General features: G+C 38.3%; 4 protein-coding genes and 1 long non-coding RNA gene across 10 annotated transcripts; 3 read left to right on the top strand and 2 right to left on the bottom strand.

Moving 5' to 3' along the window:
• The first annotated feature begins 243 nt into the window (after positions 1–243).
• On the top strand, positions 244–4,738 carry LOC105281673 (bromodomain-containing protein 8). Of its 2 annotated transcripts, XM_011343076.3 has the most exons (4): positions 245–521; positions 1,004–3,010; positions 3,065–4,257; positions 4,341–4,738. In XM_011343076.3, exons 1-4 carry the CDS (start codon positions 503–505, stop codon positions 4,515–4,517), a joined length of 3,396 nt encoding a protein of 1,131 aa, XP_011341378.2. In that variant the 5' UTR covers positions 245–502; the 3' UTR covers positions 4,518–4,738. The 2 variants fall into 2 exon arrangements, with proteins under 2 accessions (XP_011341377.2, XP_011341378.2); XM_011343075.3 differs by having other exon boundaries at positions 244–521; positions 1,004–4,257.
• A 564-nt stretch (positions 4,739–5,302) lies between these two features.
• On the top strand, positions 5,303–6,715 carry LOC105281674. The gene is made up of 3 exons (XR_002193450.2): positions 5,303–5,462; positions 6,040–6,259; positions 6,348–6,715. It is a non-coding gene; the product is annotated as an uncharacterized LOC105281674 (long non-coding RNA).
• Positions 6,716–8,110: 1,395 nt separating this feature from the next.
• Positions 8,111–15,940, bottom strand: LOC105281675. Of its 4 annotated transcripts, none has more exons than XR_003407524.1 (6): positions 15,417–15,940; positions 14,500–14,705; positions 10,234–13,890; positions 9,849–9,997; positions 8,795–8,959; positions 8,111–8,618 (listed from the first exon to the last, which is right to left on the bottom strand). XR_003407524.1 is itself a non-coding variant. In XM_026975335.1 (3 exons), the coding sequence occupies exons 1-3, from the start codon at positions 9,925–9,927 to the stop codon at positions 8,362–8,364; spliced, it is 501 nt and encodes a 166-aa protein (XP_026831136.1). In that variant the 5' UTR covers positions 9,928–10,227; the 3' UTR covers positions 8,111–8,361. The 4 variants fall into 4 exon arrangements, 1 of the variants encoding a protein (XP_026831136.1); XR_003407525.1 differs by having other exon boundaries at positions 8,880–8,959; positions 15,417–15,939; XR_003407526.1 differs by lacking the exon at positions 8,795–8,959 and having other exon boundaries at positions 15,417–15,938.
• A 259-nt stretch (positions 15,941–16,199) lies between these two features.
• Positions 16,200–18,471, top strand: LOC105281677. The gene is made up of 3 exons (XM_011343081.3): positions 16,200–16,583; positions 17,060–17,368; positions 17,445–18,471. The coding sequence occupies exons 1-3, from the start codon at positions 16,302–16,304 to the stop codon at positions 17,976–17,978; spliced, it is 1,125 nt and encodes a 374-aa protein (XP_011341383.1). The 5' UTR covers positions 16,200–16,301; the 3' UTR covers positions 17,979–18,471.
• Positions 18,472–18,746: 275 nt separating this feature from the next.
• Positions 18,747–21,965, bottom strand: LOC105281678 (heparanase). Of its 2 annotated transcripts, none has more exons than XM_011343082.3 (6): positions 21,748–21,965; positions 20,890–21,206; positions 20,422–20,692; positions 19,941–20,300; positions 19,281–19,731; positions 18,747–19,006 (listed from the first exon to the last, which is right to left on the bottom strand). In XM_011343082.3, exons 1-6 carry the CDS (start codon positions 21,818–21,820, stop codon positions 18,844–18,846), a joined length of 1,635 nt encoding a protein of 544 aa, XP_011341384.2. In that variant the 5' UTR covers positions 21,821–21,965; the 3' UTR covers positions 18,747–18,843. The 2 variants fall into 2 exon arrangements, with proteins under 2 accessions (XP_011341384.2, XP_011341385.2); XM_011343083.3 differs by having other exon boundaries at positions 20,422–20,662; positions 21,748–21,964.
• Between the last annotated feature and the right edge of the window lie 277 nt (positions 21,966–22,242).

The following is a 22,242-nucleotide window of genomic DNA, read 5'->3' as shown; positions in this document are numbered from 1 at the left end:
CTGCCGTTCCGCGTTCCACAATAACGAGATACAAACAAATGAGCTATCTTTTTATCAGTGCGTAATCTTACACTTTCTGCACTTAATGTGAAACAGATATAATACTCTTTGGATTTGGAAGAAAAGAAGGAGTATATTTATTTATCATATAACATTTAAGTAACATGTTTATTTATGCAATACACATAAAGAATTTATTCTTAAAAATTATGAGATCACGTAAAATTAAATAAAACATTCTTGAAAATATCGCTTTTTATTCAAAATATCGTAAAATGCAAATTATTTTTGCTATTTGAAAGGTACGGAGTAATTTGATTTAGGTACACTAGTAGCACGCATGAGGGCGCACTAAACATCGAAGTTGTTTTTAAGGAAAAACAGCGAAACTGAAGTGTACCAAGTTGAGTGCGAAGCAAACAAATAATTCATTATTTAAATTGCTGTGCTCTTCTATATTTGTTCTAAAATATAATAGTAATCACGTCGAAAGTTATCCGAGATGTCATCGGTACAAGACAGTAAGTTTAGCTTTCAATACGATACACGCGAAATATTCGATATAGGTTAGGTTATTTTGTGTGTTATTTTGTTATTATGTTATAAGCATCACAATAAACATTTTGAATTTAAACTAAGCATTGCAAATAATTTTTCATCGTATACTACTTACATTATTATATCATTTTGTTCATTTTAATAAAATAAATAGACGTTTGACGTAAAAGACATTGAAATAAATGGACATGAAGAATAAAATGACTAACCATATGTGTAAATAAGGATTGTTAACGTAGAAAATCGTATAAGATTTCTGCTTGTATTTGTTTTTGCTACACTTGCAAAAATAAAGTATTTTAAACATAGCTATAAAGTTTGAAAGAGGTTAAATTTTTATTAATCTACTTTTACAAAATTTATGACAAAATGTTGGTAAACTGTTTGATTTTTTGAATGTCTAACTTATGGATAATAGCATATCTAATTAAAAAATAAATTTCAGGACTTAAACTTAAACGCACACCTTGTGAAACATGGACTACACGAGAACAATTGTGTCTTGCGTCAAGTGTACTGAAATCTGGGGACCAGAATTGGATGAGCGTCTCTAGATCACTGAAGCCGCTTATCGAAAAAGATCCACTGAGGCCTGCAGATTGGTTCTCACAAAAATCATGTGCCATTCAGTACGCGCACTTAATCGAGAACGCCGACATGCCAAAAAGGAAGAAACGAGAGAGTGGTGAGACCACTAGCGAATCCATAGTTAGGAAGCTAACACAAGAGAGGATATCCGAGCTGAGTCAGACTCTTGTCAGCCAGAGGGAAGAGTACCAACGGCTCAAAGCGGAGATAAATTTCCTGAAATCTAGCATAATAAGCGATGAAAAGTTGGAGAAGATGTGGCTCGACATACAGCAAGAGGAACGCGAGGGGGAGCAAAAAGCGCGGGCTCACATGGCGTGGCTGGTGAAACGGCAACAAAAGCAAGAGATGACCTCGTCTACCCCGATCACGATCGCAAACCAAGCTCGCAAGTTCCCCGAGGGCGCGGTGGAGGTGGTGCAGGAACCCGCAGCACAGCTGCAGGAATCGTCCACCATGGAGAATGACGAGGAAAAGAAGAACAGAGGCGGTAAATCGCCGTTACTGACGAGTCTGCTGAAATCCCCCAGTCCGACGACGCAGACGGCGCAGACATTTCCGTCTACTCCTGTCCAAGTAAGCTCGCCAACCATCACCAGCCTGCTCGGGTCGAGTCCCAAGGTACTGAACGCGCAGCTGGCACAGAACGTGTCGCCGCAGCTGCAGCAGCTAGTTTCGACAGCGATCGCGAGCGCGAACGCAGCACCGGAACGGCCATCCGTTGGCGCGCCGACGCTTTCCATGCTGTTGGAGATGCCGGCCAGCGCACAGAGAGGACCCCTGCCAAATCTGCAGGCAACCACGACCTCTGCGACGATGGTGCCTCACTCGCAGAAACAGGTTGCGGCTGCTACTTCCGAAGTACGTAACTATCAGCAAGCGGCGCAGGCACAATCCGCTCATCAGGTGACCGTACCGAATGAGACGGCCACTGCTGCGGCAGCGACAGCGATAGCGACGATGCCAACCGTGACGATACCGGTGACAACAACGGCGACGGTGACTCCGGCACTCACCACGATTCCGGCAGCGACGAGTATACCTGTGGCGGAGAACATGGTGCAGATCATTGATAACATAGCTGATGTGATACGCAAGGACATAATGGCGGACGTAATGGACAAGGACGAGATAAATGATATAATCGGCGATATTGAGGAGCTGATCAAGGAGGAGATCACTGGTAGCCCGCAGAATCTGGACACAAGCGGCTCCACAGCAACAGGATCAACAGCGACGGCAGCAGCTGCAGCAGCAGCAGCAGCGACGACGGTTATTGATGACCTCGCGAGTGTGCCCCAGCAGGCGGGAATTCCAGTAGCACCGGAACGGCTGAAGCCGCGAGACGTGGACGAAGCTGTGTCACTGTCCGATTCGCCGCAAAGCGAGATGGCGATCGAGGAAATTGATTCCAGCACTTCCAACATCGCCGAGATTATTGGCACTGTCGCCATAGAGCCGCAAGAATCCAAGATCATTGTCGCTGAGGTCGCGGAAACTGTATCGAGTACACCAGAGGGCACCAAGTCTGAGACAAGTGCTTGCGATGAAAAAATGGCCGAGGAGTTTGTTTCAGAATCCGAGAACAACGATGCAAAGAACAAGAAGGATACCGTAACGGAGGAGAGACAACCGGATGCCGAGATGAAGTCCATAGACTTCATATCGAACGTAGAGACTGAGGAGAGTGACTCCAAACTTCCAAGTGAGACAAAAGAGACGGTGGAGGAAGCTATGGAGGAGGAGGAAGTTGAAGAGGTGGACGAGGAGGAAGAGGAGGAAATGGGAGTAGCTGTACCCGACGACAAAGAGTCACCCGAGAACGTCAAGGAACAGAAGAAGGAGTCTCCAGAGGACGCTGAAGGTAAACCTAATGTGGAATTAGGTCAACTGGAAATGCATGTGATGAAAATTACAGGGGACCAGCAGGACGTGCCATCCGCCGAGGTTGTCAGCGTCTCTTCGGAGGTAACGAATGACGTACCTAGCACCGAGGACACGGAGAAATCGCAAGACATCAGCCTGATCCTGGAGGGCGACGAGAGCAGCCAGAGTTCGGAAAGCAAGAAGAAAGCGGTAGCCGAAGAGCAGATCATCGAAAACACCATTGAGAGTACCGAGTCTTTGGAATCTTTCAAGGAAGAGTCGGTGGTCTTGATAAAAGAGAAGACGATCGTGGAGGTAAAAGAGGAGCCTTCGGTGAAATCACAGGAGGAAGAGGCAGTCGAAGAAACACTGGAGATATACACGGAAGAGTTTAAAAAGGAAGAGGTCAAAGATTCCTCGGAGGACACTACGAGCTCCATTTTGCAGGACATGGAGGTGAAGGAGGAAGAGATGAGCAACGAGCCGGTCGAGGCGGTCGACGATACCGCTCCGGTTATGACGGAGGAGGTACAAAGCGTCAAAAGCGAACCGGTAGAGACTACTGACGCGGAAGTAAGTATTAAGAAAACCGAGAGTGTGGAAGTTAAGATCGAGGAAGCAAAAGCTAACGCGGAACCGGAAACTACCGAACCATTTCACGCGAAGAGTCCACTTCAGGTGCCACTGAAGGAGAAAAAAGAGAGTGTAGAGATGAAGGAGGAGAAAGAGGAGAAAGAGGACACCAAGAGGAACGTGGAGAGCGAGCAGAATATAAAGAAGGAATTGGACTCCACGGTCGGCGAAGAACCCGGGGAACTGGACGAGGAGGAGACCTCGTTGAGCAAATTGAGCGGCGGACGTGCGATGAAGACGTACTCCAAGAAGCAAAACGTCGCCGTGGACAGCGAGCCGGAGAACGAGAGCACGGGAGAGGGCGCGGACTACCGCGCCTGGAAGAAAGCGGTGATGCTCCTCTACAATCGTTTGGCGACGCACAAGTACGCGTCGGTGTTCCTCAGGCCGATCACGGAGGACCAGGCGCCCGGGTACCATTCGGTGATCTTCCGGCCGATGGACTTGTCGACCATCAAGAAGAACATAGACAATGGCACGATCAGGTCAACTATGCACTTCCAGAGGGACGTGATGCTCATGTTCCAGAACGCTATCATGTACAACAAGCACGATACCTTCATCTATAAAATGGCAGTTTCGATGCAGGAGGAGTGCCTGCAACAGATGCAGGTGAAGGAAACGTGTATTATAGCGTTACGAAATAATCTTTCAGATTCTATTCTACACAGATTGATAATTTACACTGATTTTAGATACTGGTACAAGTAACGGGGGAAGGAAGTTTTCGAAGGGAGACGAGGACTGCTGCGAGCAGTAGCAGCGACACGATTGAGAGCACTCTCAAGCGAAAACGAAGTCATATCACTCCGAGTCCTCACGACACCGACAGTCCTCGATCAAAGAAACGCAGAAAATCCGAAAACGATTAGATGGGATTAACAATCTGTACATACGAGATAAAAAGTTAGATTTATATGAAAATTTGTGTGTTGGATGTAAAAAAAAAGAGAGAAGAGTGGATTAGAAAGATATTTTCTCATATATTCTCAGATGTTGAAAGTCTGTATCGAGTAACGTACGAGGAAATCGATCATGTACGAGGACGCAGGAAGTTTGTGATATAATTACATTAAAATATGTATCTGTATTATCTTGTTTTGTAAAGTCAGTTATAAAACAATAGTCGTCGCACAACACTGTCTCCCTTTTTTCGAGATTTGGAAAGATGGTTGTATTAGCTTTTAGCATTTTTATTGTTCATTAAATGTAGAATTACAAAGATAGAAATACGTTTAAAGCGCGTGAGCGTTCAAGGCGAATATACCTTATGTGACTGTTTCTTTAGAATAAACTTACATTTTTCTGTTCTTTACTTTTAGATAACAGGAATTTCAATTAATGCCATCAAAATAAATAAAGATAATATATTTTTTTCTATTGCCGAAGATGTCACTTGAATATTTCTGATTCTTGCAAATGTGTATAAAAAAACAAACATTTTTCAGAATTAAGCACACGAAAGAATCGTCTTTACAAAATACAAATTTATAGCGGCAACATACTAACATGGCGTATATAAATGCCATAAATTACGAAAAAAACACTACACATCTCAGTTTAACATTTAAATACTGATTGATTAACCGATTATAAAAAAATTTCACTAGTATGTGAGACAATCACCCTAAGATGTTATATGTGTCATAATTATATAAACGGTGCGCGGTACGTTTGTATAAAAAAATAAAATGGGTTATTATTGCGCCTCGGGAGATACAAATAAGGTAACGTGTAGCTCCGAAGAGGAAGGTTATGAAAATCATTCTTCTGGCAGAGAAAAACGAGATCGCGTTTTGGAAATATTCGGAGAAATTGTAAGCAGAGCACAATGAGATTTGTCGATCCTGTAATTATATATCATGTCTGAATTCCGAGCGAATTGAATTATTATGTATATCGAATATATTTGTACATTCTACAGAAGACTTGTAAAATTCTATAAATATAATATATATTTAACAGTTTGACATCCTTCTAAAAAAAGTAGTAGTTATTTATTGAATTATATAGTTATATATATATATATATATCTTATTTTCATGTACATATATAGACTAGAAAAACTAAAGATATTTCTTTCAATGCTTTATGGACGTGTGTGTGTGTTTTATAGTAAATGTTCTTAACTTTGGCAGTTAGCTGTCTCCCTCCCTCTCTCTCTCTCTGTCTTTATATGTACATATATACAAAGCATCGAAAACAATTTTCTTAGTTTTCCTAATCTCACTTGCTTATCATTGAAACTTTGTTTATACTTCAATCTATGTTAAAAGAAAAAACTTTTTAAATTTTTACAAAAAATTGTAAAGAATAAAATTAGATATATTGCAAAACGCACTATTCATACATGTACAAAACACACAAATAGTGTTTATTAACTGTATTTTAAAGTTCGCTCCGGTTCCATTGATTCCGGATGACACGGATCGGCAATTCTGGGCAGAAGACGAATTGAGCAACTCGGAATCACGACAGAAATTAATTGCGAGGAGGAAGCGGCGACATAGTACGTCTTACAGAAATCGCACGGCAAACAGAAGTCGTTCACAAGCTCCACATACTTCGAGTTCCAGCTCGGATTCGACTTACGCGGGGACTTCGCGGCCTAAAAGTAAATCTGCTTCTTTCAATTGCAATTAATACATCGACCCGATTAATGTTTACAAACTAGATATAATCATTTATGTAATCATTTGTAGTTCGTAGAATGCGAAGGTATTGTCGATATGAAACCAGATTGAAACCGGAAACGAAAAAAGCATCTCATACGCGCATCGAGGAAACGCCACGTACAATGAATGAAGTCTTCCCAGAATCAAGTCAAGTCGCATCCACTTCTGGGCAACAGTCCACATCTAATTCGCAACGCGAAGTTCATCAAGTCACCTCATCGCGTGCGAATCATCAGCAACGAGCGAGTGACGCGATATGGCACGTGAGAAAGGCCCAGAGAAGGAGAGTGCGCGATAAACAAAAATAAAATTTACAATATTCCAAAAACTATATCATACTGTAATGAAGAAACTTGTTTAAGTTTTGAAAAAGAGAATAAATAACTTCTTGCTGTATTTTATTTAATCATATCATTCAATTATATTAAAGGAAACTGTTTAAATTCTTATAAAATATTAATTACTAATAGTAGATACGTAATTTTTATATATTACCAGAATTGCAATACGATAACTTCGAAGCCAGTTCCTTTGTTTAGTCCTCTATATAGTGATGCATTATTACTACTTAGATTGTAAGTTTCTCATATCAGCCAAATCTCCTTTTCGCCAAATTTCTCACCAAATCGTCTTTTCGTATAATGTGTTCTTAACGTGAACAAATATGGCACTCGGAGAATTCTAAAATGTAACCTTTGACGTCAATCGATTCGATACGGCCAAATATAAAGCACTGTATTCAGATCTAGATTCTCCTACACTCCTTATATAATCTGTACTTTACATGTAAATTATGTGTGTCGGCTAAGTAATGAAAAAAGATATTTGTAATCACTTTCTTAGTCTGCAAAACTGTAAATGTGTTTATTTTAATATTTCCAACTAACAAGATTTATGAGTCATTATTGAAAATCAAGATACAAAATACAGTAAAAATCAAGATGCTGTACAAATTTATAAGAATGTTATAAGATATTTAGAAGAAGACTTGACCACTGTAATCCGGGCACGCCAAGTACTTCAATGTCGTCATGTGATAAGAGAGTATGCATGGAAAACATTTGGATAAAATACTCAAACTGAATTACTTGGAGGTACTTGGCTAGTTAACTATTGATTTCATATTTAGTTTTGATTTTTATAAATAGCATTTTACACTTTTTGTTGCGTACAAGGTGAGATTTTTTATGTACTTGGCGTACTTTTTTCACCTTTATAAGGTTTTTTTAATGGGATGGTGTATATTGGAAGATATCTTCCCTTGTAATGTTTATAAAACAATTGAAATATAAATGTGAAGAATTAAAAAACAACAAGTTATAAATAATATTAAATCAATCAAAATTATATTATGATTATCATATAGTGATTAACACATCAAATATATATATTCTTAATACATGCGCGATCGATGCAACTATTGAAATATCTTTCAAATTCTTTATGCGGAATTTGTTATATTCTACGTAATAGAATCTATAGAGGAAGACATCAACTAATATACAATAAAAATAACATAGTAGGTGTACAAAATTGTTAATAATCAAAATAAAAAAAGCGATTTTATAGTTTTGACTCGAAGTAAACAACTCCAAGAAGAGTACATTTTCGCAATAAAAGCATTTCTTGCATCGAAAATTTGAAAAATGAAGATGTGAATAGTTTCACGTTTCCTATACATACAATACTATGTTACATTGAATATATTACACATGTCTATTGTACAGCACTTCGTACAATATAACATATAATATAATATTGTTATGGATGATATAACAGATATTATATGTTCTATAATCATTTATTAGAAATAATAAAACTTCTCCTTCTATCGACTACACTGGCATCCTTTATTAAGATCAAACAGTCTATTGTTTGGTTTATTAGAAAATCATATCTGTACATTTCTGTACATGCTTGTCAAAGTTATAAGAAACAGAATTTTTGATCATAAGTAGTTTCTCTATAGTCATAATAAACATTGATACAATCGCGTGTTTGAAAACTGGATCATGTTCCACAATGTATGTTTACGCATAGTTTAAATAGAACATCCAACTGTTCTAAGAACAGTTCGCTTCGTTGAAACTTGTATCGGTTTTCCGTACTGGTTTTCTAAACCCTTCATTATATTTGCATGCACATCATTTAACATTTTCACCGAACGGCTTGTCGCTTCAGGAAGTTTTTTTTTCTGCCAAGTCGCTGCTTCATGTGATAATACTGGTAATTGTAAGTCGTCTCGTAATATCCTACTAACGTCTACTTTAGGGATCTCGTCCAAGACATCTTTCGTTTCTGCAAAGAAACATTAAAGAATTGATAGCGTTCAGCAGATTGTAACAGATGTGAAAACTGTTGAGTAAGTGCAGATCAGTAAGCGGTTAGTGATACAGATCGTGTCTGCTGAACGCAATCAAATTTCAACAGATAGCATATCACTGATCTTATACTGTTTTCTAACATAACCGTACCATAAGAGAAAAAATGAGTGAAATATATATATACAATGATTTCATAGTAATTTTTATTTCTGACTCTTTCATCACGTTCTCTCACTTCTAATTCATCCAGCTCTGGTTCCATAACTTCGTCGAGCAATAGACACAATACGTTATTCCGTTCGTTTTCACCATCATCTATAGCAAAGAAAGCATCCAAATCACTCATATTGCATATAGATATATGATATATAAATTGTATTTTATTTTATTTTCTATATTTAACTAACAATAATTGATGAGAGGTACGGTTATGTTAGAAAATAGTATAATGACATGTGTTTATATCTTTTACATGGGTGTTGCCATATTGTTTTACAACATGTTGCGTTTAGGTAGCGGAGAAAAAATTTGATGGAAAAAATGGCGTCCGCTCATTGAACATGTTGCGTAGCGGTAACTGAGTGAACTGCGTTCAGCAGATACAACTGTTGGGTGAGTGTCTGCTGAACGCAGTTCGCTCAGTTACCGCTACTCAACATGTTCAAGGAGTGGATGCCATTTTTTCCATCAAATTTTTCTCCGCTACCTAAACGCAACATGTTGTAAAACAATATGGCGATACCCATATGAAAGATATCAACGCGTGTCATTACACTATCTAGTCTCTCTATAACATATATACTGATGATTACTTGACGATCACAAAATGACCATCAGTAAACGTGTGGTTTACACTTTACACTATATCACTTCTGATCGTCATACAAAAAATGTGTTAAAAGCACATGAAGAGTAATAAATTCTTTTTTGTTAAAGTAGATTTTGGGGCTCCAAGCATGGCACCATCCATAAATTTATGAATAATTGTTATGTATAACACACAGTTACTTATATTTGTAAAGTAAAGACTACATAATAATAAAAGAGAAAATCATAATATGCAAAATGTATATTAAAACTTTATAAATGATTATATATTTGACATATGTTATAGGTAATCTTAATAATCCAGTTGGTGTGAAAGGAAAACCATCTAATATGCGGATAGTAGTGAATGTAATAGATATTAATTTTTATATATTACCAGAATTCTTAAAATTCGATAAGTGTGAATCCATCTTTCTATATTGCTTTGCCAAACGGTGCTGCATTACGTAAGCCATTATTGCTTCTTAGATTGTGTTGAATTTTGATTTATTTGGTGGAATGCGTGAGATATGGTAATAATACGTTCTGAAAATAATACGTTTCTTGATAGACATGAAAAATATATAATATATCATAGAGTATATAATAATACAAATAACCATATTCACAAAGTATAGTTCACACATGCAACATGTATTAGTTGAGAAATAGCAAGAGAAATATAAATGTATGTAATATCACAAAGTCATGAGAAAGAAACAAAATAACTATAATTATTTGTTCAAACAAAATTAAAGCATCTACTATTTGGCAATACGTACTTGTAATTCAAAGATAAAAATTCAACTCAAATAAGATTCTACTTATCCAGCGATTCCTATGACTTTCAGAAAACTTAGTCGATTTGTGCACAAATCCGTTGGTGGTGTGAAATTTTTCGCCATGTGGATTCACCGCTCTAATCGTTCGCTCGCACTATCCGCAGGCACGTGTGCTCGCTTCGACGGTTCGCGAGAGAAAGGGGCGACTCGGTACTTCGGTAGGAAATCTAGGGATGGGCGATATTCTCCGATTATTTAAACATCGACGTTTTCTGCTGACAATCGATTATTTTTGTCAATGTTTCTGTGAAACGATCAATCGATTTTCAGAAACATCGATCGTAATACTTTACGTGATGTGGTTCATAATACAAAAAAATATTATATGTCGAAACTCAAAGTTTAATAATTTCCTCAATGAAATATACTTCGAAAGTCATTAATTCAAACTCGCAGTTGATATATCATCGCGACTATTTATAAGTAAGGTGTACGTATATTTGAAGATATCACATCTTTCAGTCTAATGGTTATAAAAACATTGAAATATAAATGTGGAGAATTAAAACAACAAGTTATAAGTAATTTAAATCAATCAAAACTATATTATGATTACCATATATTGATTAATACATAAAATATATATATATATATTCTTAGTACACACGCGATCGATGCAACTATCGATAAAAGTCGTTTTGTTTAACATGTATATAGTGAATATGCTTTGTGTGTGTGTATGTCTTTAATAAAACGTATCAACTTTAGTATACAAGTCAAATTGATTAAATAAAGATATAGTTGATTAACATGAAATCCTCTATTATTTCATCATAAACAACATGTAAAATTTTGATATAGTAAATAAAGAAAATCTACAAATAAGCGCGTTCTCGCGCGCTAAGAAGGCAAGTGTAACGTTTTACCCATGACAGCAAGCTATTAGAAAATTTTAGAAAAGAATATGTCAGTAACGCGTTGTTTTTCCCCTCGTTTATATTTCGTTTATATTTTCGTATTTATATTCGTAGTTAAATAATATGACTGCTGCTGTGCCTTGATCGTTGCTGTACCTCTGTCTACTGCGTGAAACGCGCGCTCATTTGCTAATCTTCTTTACTTAATATCTCAAAAATTTGAACGTATAATTCTTTCCAAGATGGTTAATCTTGTTTTTCGCTAAATAGGAAATCTAACTCTTCTAAATACTTTTTAGAATATTCTAAACTAATTTGCATATAGGTATGCACTTCTTTTTCTATATGCTCAAATTCTTTTTCATTGATTTCGGCATCCTCTAGTATCATGTCCAGAAGAGCGCCACAAGTAATGATTAGTTCAAAATTACACTTTAGAGAAAGTAAACCAACTAGATTTGTTTCTATAGAACTGAGAAAATTCTCCTCATTTATTAAACTCTTCATTCGCTGTTTATGCAATTTCATCTGTTCGACTTTGTCTGCCTCAAAGTACATAAAGTACTTGCCTAATTCGGTCATACACGTTGCTCTTCATGCAAATTTGTCATTTCGCGCGTCTGTACGTGAAACAGACAGTGACGTGAGCATGTCAAACCATTTCATACTATGATTGAAAACTAACTTCAAATCATCGACATTTTACACCTTAATAGGAATATCTTTGACATAACGTTCTACATCTTCACTCAAGTTCGTGAAAACTAATGATTTTGTCTCGACAGAAGGCGTTGATTTACATACTCTAACTTTGTTATATTTTGTAAAAAGCAGCAGCCGATTATAGTATGTACACGACATTATGGCGACGCTCTCTAGCATAATGAGTATCCGGGAAATATCCAGAGTAGAACTTGTTTCATATCTCTTTAAGATACAATGTACAGCAGCGAGATAATTCCTAGCATCACTAAAGCGCAAATGAGTTATAAAATAGGAAAAAAAATTCTATTATGGCAGAACTCCAAGCACAACCTTCGTTTACAGGATCCGATGTTGTCTGTATCCACTGATTCATGAAAAAATTATGTACAGGTTTTACAAGAGCTTCTAGATCCCAGCTATCGCAATCCTTTATATGATATAAAAGTTCAGAACACAATGTCACCAAAGAAAACATTGTATTTGTATGCCTTTCTTCAATATCAAGACTAACCGAGAAGCGTGAAACGGTAGGCGCTGGAAAGTCGCTTCCCTGGCTTGTGTATTCGAGATAGAAACCGATCGCTTTATGTGAGTATGAACAATATTTTTTTTGTCTTTAAACGTACGGAAAATACGATTCAGTTGCACAGATGCTCTCATAAGTACCAAAATAGCTCCTCGATTCAATTCTTTTCCTTCTAACAATTCTAAACATTTAAACAAATAACTCTGAGCTCTCTCTTCTTTGTTTCTTAATGTAGATGAGTCCATGTACATTAAGCCATACATACATAGAACAATAGCCATGTTACAGTAAGAGGTCGCGAGTCTTATATTATTAATATTGAAGCTTGTCTCTGTTGAGCTGGTTTTATCTACCGTCTTAAATAAACCACTTAACTTCCGTCTTAGTGGTTTGACCGAACTGGTTGTCATTTCACGAAGATTGTCTTTCTGCGCATTTGCTTCATCGTGTGTTGTGTTATGGGATGTAACGTTAATATTTTAGTTTTTGGAGTCAATGCATTTAAGCAATTTACCCCAGGGACTCAAGTCGTGTGCGTTTTGCGATTTAAGGATAATTTAAATGGTCGGAAAAGGAATGTGAGAGTCGGAGATTCAATTACTAATTGGATAGTTAATTACTAAGATATTGGATTTATTCGAGTTGATTAATTGATAATGTTGAATGAATTTAGAGTGAGGGAGAAGTAAATATGAACCTTGAGTTGTGATCGCGTTGACGCCGTTTTGAAGATCTCGTTGCTGTACTTCTTTCTAACCGCGATATGAGTGAAGAGAGCCGGTGGAGAACCAGGAAGAGAAGAGAAGAAAAGAAAAGAGAGCCAGGAACCTTGGTTGGTTCCTTTTATACCAAAATCGTAACCAACAGAATTTTCCTTTAGCCAATGGGAGATCTCGAAAACGGCTGCAACAGGCATGGACAGAGAGGGAGGATCCCGCGCAAATCCCCGCTCTTGGCCTACAGAATCTTCGCGAAAGTTCTAACGATTCTTATACGTATATATACTTATGGTATTTTATATATGATTTTATCTTGTTTTTAAACAACGGGAATACAAATATTGGTATCGTTAATCTGTGCGTTAACATTATGCAATAGACATATCGTTTTAAACCGAGCTTTGGAGAGTGACTATATCGATATATGAGAAAACAATTCAAGAGATATGGCCACGCTTCGCCTCCAGGACGCGCGACCTGCTTAATATCTACTTATAATTAAAATGCTATAAAAATATATCTCGTGTGTAAGTCTAAGTAAGTGTAAGTTAGGCGCTATGTCGGGGAAGATGACTAAGCGTGCAACCTTGGTCCTTTGAGAGATTGTTAGGAAAGGAATTTTGGGATGGATCATAAAAGAGAAAGTTTGTCTGAAGGCAATGACATCGGCATATGACGGTTAAATGAAAAAAAGGAATCCGGAAGAAAAAGGAGACTTGTCGGGACGTAACAGTTGCTTGTAACGCTTTCAGGAATTCACTGTCGATATCCTGCTCCGAAGGTCTCGCTTCTGCAAAATAACATTAAAGTATTCCTTTATTGACGCTGTATAGTTTATTTATAACACATTCGCTACTTTGATGGTTACATTATTGGTGACCATCGGTAAACTTGTCGCTTACACCATGGCCGTGTTCCAAAATTCACTGCCAGCGCTGAAACTCTATATAGTTTGTGTCACGTACACTATAGCTTTTCAGCGCTGGCAGTGAATTTTGGAACATGGCCCATGTAGGTCACTTCTGCTCGTCATACAATACACGTGTTAAAACACATGAATGGTAATATATTTTTCTCTTGTTTATTGAAGTGGATTTTTAGACAAGCGTGGCATTGTCCATAAGTTCGTGAATAATATTATAACACACAATTACTTATATTTGTGAGATAAAGACTGCTAAATACTAAAAGGAAACCAGAACGCAAAAAATGTATTTCTAAAGCACTTAATGGTTTTATTTATTAAGACTTCCGAAATGATTATAGTGATATTATATGTATATTACAGTTAATCTTATTAATCCAGTTTGTGTGAATGGAAAATCTAATACGCTAGTGGCATCTAATATGCGAGTGGCAGTGGATGTATATTAGATACACAATTTTTAATATATATTACCATTTCCAGAATTTGCAGAAGTTTGTAACTGTGATGCCAGGTGCTGTCTACACTCCTCCATGTATTCATACATTGTTTGCTTCTTTTAGGTATCGTTTCAATGCGGCCAAATATAAAGCACTGTTCAGATCTAGATTCTCCTACACTCCTTACGTTTCGCTTGCCCAACGTAATGAGACCTTGGTTTCTGCGAACTGTAGGAATGTCTGTAAACATAAACACAGGTATGTGTCGTTTGGAAGACTTCTGTATTATTCTCTTAGACCATTATATAGGAGAAATTAGTCGGCAGCAAAATATATATTATAATACTTTATGTGTTGTGTGATTTATAATACAAAAATATGTTATAAAGCGAAATTGAAAATTTTATAATTTCACGATTGAAATACACGTATATCAAAAAACTCGCATTTGATATATTTCATCGCGACTATTTATATATTTATAAGTGAGATGTACATATAACGATATCACATATTTTAGTCTAATGTTTATGAAAAACTTTAAATATAAAAGTAGATAATATTAAAGTAACGTATATCCATATACGTTACATTATTTAATTTTAATACTGCATATTTAAATAAGTTTTAAGTTGTTTATGCAGAATATGTTACATAATAGAATATACACAGAAAGACATAAACTAATAATCGATAAAGAATAAAAAAGCACAATTTTACACAATTGGGAATAGTCAAAATAAAAAAACACGATTTTATAGTTTTGAATCGAAATAAACAAATCCAAGAAAGGTCCACTTTCGCAGAAGCATTTCTTGCATCGAAAATTTGAAAAATGAAGATGTGAATAGTTTTACATTTCTGACATATAATACTATATACTATATTAAATATATTATAGACATATCTATTGTACAGCACATTATACAATATAACATATAACATAATTACCCAACAATATGCAAGCAGATTGGCAACAGCGAAGGTGATAGCAAAGCGTCCGTCATATCCGCAATAGGATAGTGATCTATTAGCAGAGCCTGCTAACAGACCCTTATTATAGGCGGCAGAAACCTTCTTCTTCTTCTTCTTCTTAGTGTTTAATGGCACCCGATCCCTTTCAGGTTCGATATGTCCAATTGCAAAAGTGAGTTAAATACGAAATACAAAATAACAAGGTGAAAAAAGAACTCGGGACAATCGTCGTACACCTGACGACTATCCCCTTCGGAATAGCCAACCTGCACTAACCGCGGCAGAAACCGAACAGGATCTGCGCGCGCACAATCTGTTGTCAGAGTCATCTGTTAGCAGGCTCTGCACGGTTTCTGGTACCAATTTGTGATCTTAATCGATAATATCAACTTCTGCATCATATTTGCAATCTTTTTGTTGACAACAATTGATAGCAGACATTTGGCATAATCTGCTTTCGACAGGCTTGGCTATCTGGGTAAATAAATTTTACCTAAGACTTAAAATGTTTAAGAAATGCAAACGTTTAATTTTGCAAGATGTTATAAGAGAAATAATTATTTATTTTATTAATTATTTTGTTCATTAATTATCTTATTATAAAGTGCACATAACAAAAAGGAAAAGAAAACAAAAAGAAGGAATTACGTTTTGTTTCCACAGTTCCACTCAATTTAACAATTTTTTACGCGGCGGACGACAAAGCACCTCGTATAGGCGCGGCGCTCTTTCAAAATCCGGAACTGCATCGGCCACGTGACACGCATCATATGATCGCGAGGTGGTAGTCAGGTGCCTTCTGCTCTCGGTGGTGTTCGCGATCAACGCAGCTCGTCCGATTCGTAGCAATTCGCCTCCAGAATGACGGGTAGCACGAGAAAACCGTGCCTGGTCCATGCACCGCTCCTCACGCTGATCGTCGTCTGTCAATTCGCGATTTCGCACGCCGGCACGCCCGTCGTGATATGGTGCCCGCAGAACGAGTCGTCCGATTTTGACTCCGCGCACAAAACAACGCTCTCGAATCCGCTACTGAAGCTGTCGTCCGAGGACTTCGAGGAGAACCTGTCGAAGTTGGGCGTGACGGACCCGGCGGTCATCATTGCGGAGGAATTGTGCGTCGAGGATCTAAAGGACAATAAGGTTAGTTTCGCCCTCGGCAGGGAAGGTACCGTCCCTACCCCTGTACTTCCCTGCGTTCTTCACATACGGAGAGAAGTGAATGCATTGATTTTTTCAAACAGAGAAAAAGGAAAATTTAAAGTTTTGACAAACAAGCTACATTGGACACTACACTATTATATTGTTATGTTTTTGTAGGGTATAAATTTCAGTTGTTACATTGAGAAGATATACTCTTGCTTTTCAAATACATAATGTAAGCACTTGAGATTTATACTTTGTATTTAACACTTTTAGGCAACAAAATTATTAGACTAATTTAATATATAAGGATTTAGATAATTAGGAACAAGATATTCAGTTAGTATCCAATGTTAAAATATATATTGTAATAAAAATATGCATATGGAATATTATATATAAATAAATATATTGCGTGTTACACATGATTTCATTTTGAGGTATTATAATAAAGTAAAATCATACAATTGTTACAGGTGCTGTCAATCGCCACCAATGGCTCAAAACTGCACTATTTCCCATTTGTTTTCAAGCCAGCCGCCGTCTTCCAGAAAGTCTTTAGCGATAAACAGGTGCAAACAATCGAGGATATAAACGATCATCATGAATTGAACATGATCCTGAAAGACAGTGATCCTAGCACATGCGTGGCGCTTACGGGAAAGCAGTGTCGTTACAGTCAAGCCGAGCGTATAAAGAGAGACACTGCCGCAGAGGAATCTGAGGAGTTCAAGATAAATATAAAAAGATTTCTATTTTATTCCAGTCAAACACCGTTATTCCATGTAAGGAAAATTCAATCTAACCTCTGAGTTAACATAAAATTATTTTTACGGACAAAATAAACTATTGTCGTTGCAGGTACCTGGAAAGACGAAAACGCCCGTAAAGCTTGCCCTGTCGAAGATGGTCGACGCGACGGCTGGTGAAAATGAGAACGGCACGATGACCGTGAACATCAAGTTCTCCGGCGTTGACGACATCGGCGATCTGTCGCTCCGCTTCTTCTTCACCAATACGAGCGTGGGCTACTACGCGTTCACGAAGATCGCGTACACCATAAACGGCAACGTCGACTCCCTGTGGCCGAGGAAGGCTATCCAGTTCCCGAACAGGTTCTCCTATCACTGCTCGCTGCAAAGCACCTTCGCCAACAACACCGTCTCCCTCAACATGACGGACGTGCAGTTCCAAGTCGACCCGACGAACGGAGTGTTCGGCGACGCGTACGACTGCGTCGGCTTCACCAGCATACCGATCTGGACGGGAATATTCGTCACGGCGATACTCGCCCTGATTATGATATGGGCGCTGACTATGATCATGGATATCCGCACGATGGACAGATTCGACGATCCCAAGGGCAAGACCATCACGATTTCTGCCGCGGAGTAGATGAGAGTAACAACAGAGAGACTTGCGGTGTAATTGTACTCGTGCGAAATCTATCGTTACAAGCAGGTATCACAGTATCCCACGTCAGTCGTTCACTGGTTAATCATGCTCCAGATTTTACTTCCCGATCCTGAGTGTTACGCTATTTTATAGAAATAAAGGAGTAGTACCGATGTAGTAGCGACGATAACGACGATAATGCTAGTCCGATCACCGCTGACGCGCGATATATCATCTTGAAAACGTTCGCTCGACGTATAGATGTCATTCCGTTGTATGATATGTCTTTACTTTCTATTATATTTATATATTGTTCGCTACCTTGTGCGTTTGTCGTTTGTACGATACGATGGTTACGAAAAATCCTCGTTGTAGCGTTTAGTTTCCATTATCTAGGGAAAGTCAAGTCGTCCTAATAAATAAAAGTGGCATGTCGAGTAAAGGCACAGGTTGCCGAGTGGAAGAACACAAATACACCATTAGAGTCGAAAAATGAGTTGTCTTAGCTGTACGAGTGTTCCGCAACGGAAGTGCGATAAGTCGCGTACAATGCCACTGGCTGTTACCATTTGTGCGGCGCATTGTAATATTTATTGCACGTGAAACGACAGTAAAGCACGTCGTGAATTAAAAATTGCTACGCAATAAATGGACGAATTTCCATCCGGAGGCCCTCGGCGCCTTCCGCGAACAATTAGGATGATGCGCATCAGCGCGAAGCGACTTTCTCGTTGATAAGAATTTGTAAAAATATGTAACATAAGATATACCGTATAAATGTTTAATAATATAGTAGGTATACAGTAAACATAAAAGGTACGCAGTATAAACGTAATAAAATCGACTTGTCGCGTTCCCTGGGAGTTCACACCGAGCAGGCGGGAACCTCGAGACCGTGAATCACCATGAACGCCATCGAGTACGGCGGTAGGATTATGGGATCCGTGGGGTCGAGTATTCTAGGTCGAAATGGTGGCAGATCGCCATTCGGTCGCAGCTTCAGTACTTCGCCATTCACCTTTATCTCGCTGCAAAAACGAAATAATGACTCTCAGATCCCTTGCTGTTAATTTACCGTAATAAAGTTCGTATTAAAGTACTTCATACGTTGATGTTTGACTTCTAGACTATATAATTTAATTGTACAGCATGCAATATATTTAAAATACAGTATATCACGTACAAGCACATTTGATGTTTAATATATTTCTATTTGCAAAAGATTTTAATATATTAAATAATTTTAATATATTTCTGTATATTTTTGCAAAAGGATTTTTCTCCAATTTCTGTCTGACGTACCTCGACTGAAGATAGTCGGCAGTCAAGGAGTAGAAGAATATTTTCACGAGTTTGCTGGGCTGCACGAATAACTCCGGAATGTCCACGCGGACCGCGTTTCTGTCGATGTTCATCCCGTAGATCGTGACAGCGGGCACCCGGGCGATGAGAGCTCTTCTCGGCGTGCAGTGTGCGTATAATCGCACGTGACTGAGATCGTTTGGTGGTAACTTCAGGACCTTCTCCGACACGAATTGCTTGTAGAAGACGCTGACCCACCAGTCGGGATTTGGCGCGAGGTCGGGCGATACCATAGCGTAGTTTCCGCCAAACAACGATTGCCTCGTGATGACATTCAGTCCTATGTTACCTGTGCTAGCGCCACACCCCAGTTTGTCCAGCCACAGAAATCCAGCGACAAATCTGTCAGACAATTCGGGCGCGCCACCACCGAACGCAGTACTGGTTTCCGCTGTAAATCAGATTCCAAAAAGATCATGTGAGTGAATTTAAATAAATAAAATAATAATAAACGTTCAAAAATGATCGATTTAAGAATATTCGAAATTTTCAGAAATACGTTACATAATATAAGCGTACAATTTCACATATGTTGAATAACATTATGATTTTTTTTACGAAGAATTCCCTGAGAATAAAATTCCATTCTGAGACACGCACACAGCCACATAGCGATACTTTTCCCCGATGCGACGACAAACTCCTCCATGCCCTTGATTTGCCCTGGTAACCAATTAAAAATAAGTGGAGTCACGAAATCTTTGACTTTAGCCTCTCTTCCATTCAGATAATACTGATGCCAGGTGACATAGTCCACGGTGCTCCTCTGATTCCTGAGGAACGTTTCAGCGTATTTCTCTCCGACGTTACTCGCCTCTCCGACGTGATTCACTTCCGGTCCGACGAGGATGCTCTCGATGTAACCCGCCTCGTTCAACAACTGTCTCAAGCGGTCGTAGTCCTTCGCGAGCTCGATCGCGGAGACCGCCACGTCGAACACGTGTTTGAAGGAATTTGGTTCTGAAAATAAATTAAAATCCTTGATGAATTGCCAGAATTGTGCACAGCTCAAGTTTATTCCTCTCGTTTTATATATTTGATGGAATTATTTTTTAATACATTAACTCTGCACCTTTCTTACCGTTTCCCAACTGCCAGTCCAGCTCCATATTCTGATTCTTGGCAAACGCGATGATTTCTCGCGCGTTCGTGTCATTCCAGGATCCGTCTGAATTTCGGAGCAGCACGTTCAAGTCAAAGATCATTCGCAATTCGGCCTTCACCGTGAAATCATATATAGCAAGCAGATCCGCGCCCGAAATGGTGAAGTTACTGATATTCTGGCCATCTACAGGGCTGAGGATCTTTTCGGAAGACTTTTGCTGGATCCGGATCATAAGCATTGCAACAAACATTAAGATTAAACAGCAATTATTTTATATTGTAAAGATTGTTTTATATTATAAAGATTATTTTCTATTGTATTTTCTATTATAAAAATTATTTTCTATTGTATTTTCCATTATAAAAATTATTTTCTATTATAAAAATTATTGTATATTGTAAAAATTATTTTCTGTCGTAAAAAGTCTCACAGATCTGAACCAACCTGATTTTGATCAAATGTCAGACAGTCCGCGGCAGTTCCACCCACCCTGACATAAGCGGGGCTCAAATGCCGTGCGAGATTGATAAATTTCTCCTGTCCAACCGGCAATTCGTTCATCTTCCGAAGCAATCCAGTATCCAGACCAAACGACAGAAACTTATCGGAGATGGTACGCAGAAGGGGCTGCCACTTATCGAAGTGCAGCACATGGATGCGAATCGTTGGAGTTTGGATGCTGAAGCTCCATAACGAGAGTATCAACAGCATCGAGCTCAGACCCAGTGCGATGCAACAAGAAATGGAGCGAACCGCTGAGCCTGTAATATCGAAATTTGTTAATTAATGATAGAAAATATGCGTGCGAATGAGTGATTTTTAAGACGCATAGTTATCTCAACATACTTCTTACATCGTGTATCTTTATCTTTCCAAAGAATAAATAATAAATATGACGTAATCATTTTTAATTCAAAAGATGGTCACGTGACGAGAAACTCCCGGGCAAACATGGGATCATATGATTTTAGCGGTTATTGCCGGTGCAACGATAGGTACGAAAAAAATATAGTTCGCGATGATTGACATCCTTAGCAGAGCATTCGGACCTTTCCTGTCACTTACATTTGATTATTCATATATCAATCAGAATCCAGCGAATAGATAACAGGATAGGTCAGGTTAGGTTAGATTAGATTTAAAATACCAAAATGCCAAAAGTGGCGGGCAGATTACAGGAAAGATCCGAGTATTCGCGAGAAATGATTCGCCCCAGGTCGTGGCGAGTGAAATAAATATAATGACATTCGCCTCGCATTTGTCCGACATGATACATCCTGAGCGTCACCGTCGTCAACTTACCGCTTCGTGGACGAATATCGCCCAGGTTTTCATACTGATTCTTGCTCCAGTCATTGTTCACGAAGTAGCTCATTTTCGGTGACAAGATTCCCAACGAGACTCACAACAGATGAAATGTCACGCGCGTTCGCGTGCGCTTTTTACGCATCGCCGAAGAGTTGACGGTTCGCATAATCGAATTTCCGCCGTCGTGCTACGAGAGCTATTCACGCGAAAAGGGCGAATCTATTGTTTGCAGCACCCCGCTCTTCACGATGTACATACAATAATTCGAGAGGATTAATTAGCGCGACAAATTAGGAAATACGCAACCGCGATAAATTAACTCGAAGGCAGGTATTTGTAATTTCGAAATTAGAGGAAGGAATATTAATTATGAAAAGGAATATTATTCCATATATTTTTATAACACGTATGATATTTAACAGTTTACGCTAGCTACGGCAAAAATTGTGAAAATAATTTATTCATATAATTGTTAATGCTATATTAAAG

Source organism: Ooceraea biroi, chromosome 2 (assembly GCF_003672135.1).
Source record: "Ooceraea biroi isolate clonal line C1 chromosome 2, Obir_v5.4, whole genome shotgun sequence".
Lineage (NCBI taxonomy): Eukaryota > Metazoa > Arthropoda > Insecta > Hymenoptera > Formicidae > Ooceraea > Ooceraea biroi.
The sequence above is the reverse complement of the archived record's forward strand: the minus strand, read 5'-3'. Positions and strand labels throughout refer to the sequence as shown.

Excerpts from the sequence above, each read along its gene's own strand:
- LOC105281677 (XM_011343081.3), top strand. The coding sequence starts at position 16,302 with ATGACGGGTAGCACGAGAAAACCGTGCCTGGTCCATGCACCGCTCCTC. Across the intron at positions 16,584-17,059 it reads AGGATCTAAAGGACAATAAG|GTGCTGTCAATCGCCACCAA; the intron begins GTTAGTTTCGCC and ends CAATTGTTACAG. Across the intron at positions 17,369-17,444 it reads GTCAAACACCGTTATTCCAT|GTACCTGGAAAGACGAAAAC; the intron begins GTAAGGAAAATT and ends TTGTCGTTGCAG.
- LOC105281673 (XM_011343075.3), top strand. Across the intron at positions 4,258-4,340 it reads AGTGCCTGCAACAGATGCAG|ATACTGGTACAAGTAACGGG; the intron begins GTGAAGGAAACG and ends CACTGATTTTAG.
- LOC105281678 (XM_011343082.3), bottom strand. The coding sequence starts at position 21,820 with ATGAGCTACTTCGTGAACAATGACTGGAGCAAGAATCAGTATGAAAAC. Across the intron at positions 21,207-21,747 it reads CGATATTCGTCCACGAAGCG|GCTCAGCGGTTCGCTCCATT; the intron begins GTAAGTTGACGA and ends TCGATATTACAG. Across the intron at positions 19,007-19,280 it reads GCCGACTATCTTCAGTCGAG|CGAGATAAAGGTGAATGGCG; the intron begins GTACGTCAGACA and ends TCGTTTTTGCAG.
- LOC105281675 (XM_026975335.1), bottom strand. The coding sequence starts at position 9,927 with ATGGCTTACGTAATGCAGCACCGTTTGGCAAAGCAATATAGAAAGATG. Across the intron at positions 8,960-9,848 it reads ATCGAATTTTAAGAATTCTG|ATGATGGTGAAAACGAACGG; the intron begins GTAATATATAAA and ends TCTTTGCTATAG. Across the intron at positions 8,619-8,794 it reads CACTCATTTTTTCTCTTATG|AAACGAAAGATGTCTTGGAC; the intron begins GTACGGTTATGT and ends GTTTCTTTGCAG.